The following is a 6,524-nucleotide window of genomic DNA, read 5'->3' as shown; positions in this document are numbered from 1 at the left end:
TTCTCTTCTCTCTCTTCTCTCTCTCTCTCTCCTCTCTCTCTTCTCCTTCTCTCTCTCTCTCCTCTCTCTTCCTCTCTCTCTCTCTCTTCTCTCTCTTCCTCTTCTCCTCTCCTCCCTCTCTTCCCCTCTCTCTCTCTCTCCTCTCTCTCTCTCTCTCTCTCTCTCTCTCTCTCTCTCTCTCTCTCTCTCTCTCTCTCTCTCTCTCTTCCTCCTCTCTCTCTTCCTATCTCTCTCTCTCTCTCTCTTTCTCTCTCTCTCTCTCTCTCTCTCTCTCTCTCTTTCTCTCTCTCTCTCTCTCCTTTCTCCTCTCTCCTCTCTCTCTCTCTCTCTCTCTCTTGCTATTTCATTTACAGTGAAAAACAGTTTATGCTGTTCTACGAATGCAGAAAGTGAATGAAGAAGACCAGTTTGTGTACAACTTTTATTTATTCATTTACACTTTTATACATACATTTCCTTCGTCTGGAAGACTAAACTAAAAGGAAATACATACGGGATTAACATGCTGCACTTAATATTAAAGTGAGGCTAACTTCAGCCCAAACCAAATTTCAAGAGCCACTGCGTTACCATAACATAAATCATGTGTGTGTGTGTGTGTGTGTGTGTGTGTGTGTGTGTGTGTGTGTGTGTGTGTGTGTAAGTGTGAGTGTGTGTGTGTGTGTGATGTGTGTGTGTGCATCCGTGCGTGTACGTGTATATGTAGGCATCTGTGCACGTGCATCTCGCTAATTGCTGTGTGTGTGTGTGCTTGTGTGTGCGAGCGGAGGGGCAAGCGACGTTCCTGCGGGCGACGCGTGACGCCTTCTGACTTCGCCTTCATGAGACCGAAAGCCTCAGGATCCCGAGTCGCCCAGCAGGAGCGGGTCGTCAGTGCTGAGGAGAGTCGTCGTTGACCATCCTGGCGACGATCTGAGGCTGTCTCCTTGGCGACCTGACCTGACCTGACCCTCCGCGGGAATGCTAAATATCCACGACTAGCGACAGGCCATCATGCCTGCCGCGCATCTATATTCTAGGACACAGAATAGAGTAGAACACAGAACCACTTTTGTTATGATAACTAGAGTACATTTTTTCTTCTTTTTTTTTTAGTTTTTTTTTTTGGATGTAACTGTTTTGTTTCATTCTTTTGGTTGGTTCCCATGGCATCGTGATTCCCCCTTGTCCTCCAGACAGAAGCTCCGGCCATCAGCTGACTGCGCTTCCTTCCCGCCCCCTTGTTCCCTGGCTTCGTTTCCCGGACAAGGCGGACAGTACGTTGTGGGCGAATTCCTTCCAGGACAAGGACCGTGCTTTCGTTCTCGGGTTGTGGGATTCCCGCTTCCCTTCGTCAGCCACGAACTACCACGACGGACGCAAAGGATTAGCTTCTTTAGAGGCACTAATGTCTAGAACTATTTCTTATCTTTTTATTCCACTAAGTGTAGATTAGAAAAAAAAAAGAAACGGGCTTTGTATAAATAAAGGAATTCTAATGCAGACTAATGCTAACTTCAAGTTCCGTCATCTCCCCAACGGAGCTATTTCAACCAAGTCAGAAATTCTTCGAAACTCAGGTAATTGCCTTAATCTTGTACAAAACATAATTTACGCGTGTTCTCACCTCTGTCACCTTCAGCAGCAACACTTTGTAGAAGGCAGAACTGGTACACAGTGCCCGGACACCACTGCTGGCCGGGCTTCTGACCAATAACCTCTATTTCCTCTAAGTTCGGGCATTAATCTTGACAAAATATATTCCACTCCATCACAGATACATAAATAGTCGAGGCTGATCAACTGCGAGACCATCTTGCCAACACAACTCTTAACATACATCAATATAGATACTATTAGCACTATCTATGTAACATTGTATGTAGCTCCGAGCTAGAATGTACGATGAACCTACACGGCCAAAGTCTAGGCTGTCCTAGGTGACGTGAAGTGAACGTGTCACAGGGACCAGCAAAACACGGTCAACAGAACACTCAAGTCGAACATTTGGTTATCTCGTCTATAGGACATTACATCATAACATAAAACGATTCCGAATGATAACCAAGAATAGCGGAATGATCAGAATATATATGTATATATGTATATATATATATATATATATATATATATATATATATATATATATATATATATATATATGAATCAAAGCAATATATAAAAGAAAACTTGGCAACGTTAACAGATCACTATGAAAACCATTCCAAACAAAGCTTGACCAGTGATTTACACCGACGGAGGAAGTCGTCATCATCGGCGTCGGGTTTCGGGGGAAGAAGTGTCGAGGGGCCTGTTTGAGGCTCGCTGAGCTCCGCGACTCGAACCTCTCTCGGGCGCAGAGGCTCAGCAGGGCTTTCCGGCTCCGCGTCGCCATGCCGGAGGGAGCTCTGGATATCATCAAGTTAACGCAACAACAACCCATTCGGAAGTAACTTTGGATTAGGCTCACGTCGTCCTGCCACGCCAGGGAGCCGGCTGTGGCGCTGTGCTTGTGATGGTGCTGTACTGAGCTACGTGAGGCCCATGTCCTGAGGCTGTGCTGTGCTGCGAGACAAGTACGATGTGCTCTGATTACTGCACTGGGGACATGTGCCTGTGTTTGTGCAGTGCTTTAGGTGTTGTTGACCCACTTGGTTCAGTGCAATGCTATACATTGTATTTGTACACGTGTACATGGATTGTGCTACAAATGATATGTAATACACCTGTACATGTGTTGTGCTATACGTGCTGGTATTTACCTGTGCTGTGCTACAAGTACTGTGCTTGTTGGTGATGTGTGCAGTGCTGTTATCTGCACGTGCAGATGCAGTGCTTCTCTGTGGTCACATTACTGTGCCGGTGCTGTGTCCATATGTCAGTGCTCGTGCAGTGCGACAGGTGCTGAGTGAGACAAGGTGCGTGCTTTGTTACCTGAAAGATGATGCGATGATGTAAGTGGGTGTGTTCAGTGCAGTAGAATAGCCTTGCTGTGAGTGCGTGCCAGTGCAGCGTGGTGATCGTGTTCCGGCTGTGAAACGATTGTGTGAAAACTTGTCACCCTCACGTTACCAGATTTTGTTACACTTCATTCGTTCGTTCAGCTCACGAGCTTGATCATATATATAAATATGTACATGGCTCAGCTCCAAGTACATCTAAGTGCCGTAGGGAAACGCTTGTGCATACATGGTGTTGCTGTGCATAAAGAGTGCGTCTGAGTGCCTTAACTGTGCCAAGTGCGAGTGCTTTAGTGGCCCTGGCGACAGAGGCACTTAGGTGCGAGTGCCTCGTGGGAGTCGGAGCCAGCCCAGCGTACAGATGGAAGTGACTTGAGAAAAAGCGAGAGAAAAAACACGACTTTTGCCTAATTCCTTTCACGTGTTGATATTACGCTGAAGTTTTTCTCCTCGCACTTCTGTTGCTAGAGGTGTTTTGAGGTCCTTTGCGAATGCGCTCTCTGCAACAGTCATTGTTTTCTGTTGTGTTTCATCCTTGCTCTTGCTCTTTGTGGGTTTATATCCCATACTCCTTTGTCCACGATACGAGCCTAATGTAGATTTATTTTTATTAATTGTAAGTTATTTTTCTGTGCAAATAAGGCCTCTTTTAAAGGCATAGACGCTTATTCATGCTTAGCCTAGCAAAAGAAGAAATATATAATTTTGATTATACATTATGATTATTGTTGAGCATGGGTCGTCTGCCTAAGCAGCCATGCCAACGCCTTGAAGAAATTTCTCGAAGCTTCCACAGATTCCAGGAAAGTCCTGCCACCTCCGCGCCAGGCCGCTTTCTCCGCCAGCCCTCCTCCCGCCCGTGCGGCCTCTTCCTCCTCCCGCCCGTGCGGCCTCTTCCTCCTCCCGCCCGTGCGGCCTCTTCCTCCTCCCGCCCGTGCGGCCTCTTCCTCCTCCTGCGACTTCCCCCTCAGCCTACGCGAATGGCCCTCCCTCCCCCTGCCCTACGCCCCCTCCCCTCCCCTGCCCCTCCTCCTCCGGGCAGGGCCTCCTCACAGGCGCTGCTACTGGGCAGACCGGGGCCCGGTGCTGGCCGGGGAGGTAGGGGCGGTGCGAGACGTGGTTGGGGGCGTGACCGTGATGGGGAGGATGTCCAGAGGCGTGGCAGGAGTGGGCGCCGAGGCCACGCCCGCGTAGTTGATGCCGCCCCCGTCGCTCTCCGACCGCTTGAGTTCCCGGATGATCTGGTCGTGCTCGTCCAGGAGGCGCTCGAGCTCCGTCAGCCGCGCCGCCGCCTCCGTCTGCGGGGAAGGAAGCGTGTCAGAAGGGCGTCAGAAGGGCGTCAGAAGGGGGTCAGAAGGGCGTCAGAAGGGGGTCAGAAGGGGGTCAGAAGGGGGTCAGAAGGGGGTCAGAAGGGGGTCAGAAGGGGGTCAGGGTGGTGTCAAAACAATGATGGTAATGTGGCACCGCAGAGCAAGGGGCTACTGCGGGGCTACTGTGATTTTTTTTTTTGACAAGGCGTTAATTGGTGGACATTACTGTTGCATCATGCAATTGTTATACTAATGATGTTCATGTTACAGCTTTTGAAGTAATGGCACCAATAATAATGAAAGGGATCATGAAAGCGTTACGCAATAATCTCATTATGATAATAATTACTGAAATAATTATGTTGATAAAAGCAATTACACACAATAATCATGATGATCACACTTAATGATGGTGTATATAGACATTCTATAATAAAAAAATGTTTATAAGACATATTAATCCCCATACAAAAATAAATAATGATAAATGATGTAGAACAGAATGCAGATATTAATTAATTAACCAATTAATTAATTTATTTATTTATCTATTTTTAACAGGTGATGATGCACTTGACAGGTTTGTGATGACTGGCTGAATGCAACATATCTGATAATTTTCATCAGCAACCTATCAATCACCCAACTTATTAATGATCGAATGGTTATCATCGCTAACCTGCCAACCTGTTACCGACTCCCACTGACCCTGCACCCCCCCCCCCCATCCCTTGCTCGGATGACCCCTATCTTGGCCCTCAGACCTTCGCCTCAACTCGTGGTCTTCTCTTCTCCTCCTTTCCCTTTCTTCCTCTTCTTCATCCCTTCTTCTGTCCACTTATCAATAGCTTATTCCTTACCCTTTTCGCCACAGTACTTTACCGTAGTGCTATATAACCCTGGCTGTCTAGCGCACTTTAAGCCATGAACCATTGACCTATCAAGTGTACTTTGTTGTCTCTCATTTCACCTTTATTTCCAAAACCCCGAAAAAAAATCTATCGGCGACTTTTCAGAAAGAAACTCGTGTGACAAAACCGAAACGAATTCTCTACAGCAAACAGCCATAAACTGATTTAACAAATAAACTTCATTTCGGCTGCCAAACTTTGGGAAAAGTTTAGGAATTTTCTAATAAACGCGGACTTAGATGAGGGAGGGGAGAAAGGGGGGGGGGTGAATGGGAGGGGGGGGATACAGAGGAGATAAATGATGAAATGAAAAGAGCGGAAGAAAATAGATGGGGGAAGATAGATTGAACTGGGGAGGAAGCTGTAAGGAATTTGAAAGAGATGGGTAAAGAAAACTTTTAGGGAAGAAGGTGGGAGGAAGAGGGAGGGAGGAAATGAGGAGAGGGAGAAAGATAAGGAGGAGAGGGAGGAAGAGAAGGAGAAAGGGAGAGGGAGAGGGAGAGGGAAGGAGAGAGGTGAGAAGTGAGATGGAGAAAGGAGAGAGGAGAAAGGAGAGAGGAGAGAGGAGAGAGGAGAGAGGAGAGAGGAGAGAGGAAAGAGGAAAGAGGAAAGAGGAAAGAGAAAAGTGAAAAGAGAAAAGAGAAAAGAGAAAAGAGAAAAGAGGAAAGAGAAAGAGGGATCGAGAGAGAGAGAGAGGGAGAAAGAGAGAGAGAGAGAGAGAGAGAGAGAGAGAGAGAGAGAGAGAGAGAGAGAGAGAGGAGAGGAGAGAAAGAAGAGAGGGGAAATGAGAGAGAGGAGAGAAAAGGGGAGAGGAAAAGAGAGGGGAGAGAAAAGAGAGGAAGAGAGAGAGAGACGAGAGAGGAAGAGAGGAGAGAGGGGAGAGAGAGAGAGAGAGAGGTTTAAAAAGGGTTTTGGGTTTGATTTCCATTTGTTATAATGGATATTCTTGGTGTGACATTACTGTCTGTTTGATTTTGCTGCTGAATTATCCCCTGTGTGCAAGGAATGGCCGGGGTTACCATCCACTGGCGGCGAGGGAATCGAACGCAGGTCAGCAAGATTGCAAGACGAGATCGCTAAAGCTTGCATTTACACAGCACAAAAGAGAGAGAGAGAGAGAGAGAGAGAGAGGAGAGAGAGAGAGAGGTTTGAGAGAGAGAGAGAGAGAGAAGAGAGAGAGAGAGAGAGAGGTTAGAGAGAGAGAGAGAAAAGAGAGAGAAGAGAAGAGAGAGAGAGAGAGAGAGAGAGGAGAGAGGGGAGAGAGAGAGAGAGAGAGAGGAGAGAGAGAGAGGAGAGAGAGGAAAAGAGGAGAAGAGGAGAAAAGAGAGAGAGAGAGAGGGGGAGAGAGAGGAGAGAGGAGAGAG

The 6,524-nt window shown here is 47.3% G+C and overlaps 1 protein-coding gene across 3 annotated transcripts in view; it reads right to left on the bottom strand.

Annotated features, from left to right (window-relative positions):
• Positions 1–407: 407 nt before the first annotated feature.
• LOC119575145 overlaps positions 408–6,524 on the bottom strand; it is an 84,672-nt gene continuing 78,555 nt past the window's right edge. For all 3 annotated transcript variants that reach the window (XM_037922618.1, XM_037922616.1, XM_037922617.1), the window contains exon 3: positions 408–4,237. In XM_037922618.1, the coding sequence (XP_037778546.1) occupies positions 4,001–4,237 (237 nt within the window). In that variant the 3' untranslated portion in view covers positions 408–4,000. The remainder of the gene's footprint in view (positions 4,238–6,524) is intronic.

The sequence above is a fragment of the Penaeus monodon genome, chromosome 7 (assembly GCF_015228065.2).
Source record: "Penaeus monodon isolate SGIC_2016 chromosome 7, NSTDA_Pmon_1, whole genome shotgun sequence".
NCBI classification, from domain to species: Eukaryota; Metazoa; Arthropoda; class Malacostraca; order Decapoda; family Penaeidae; genus Penaeus; species Penaeus monodon.
Note: the sequence above shows the minus strand (reverse complement) of the source record. Positions and strands in the feature narration are given on the sequence as shown.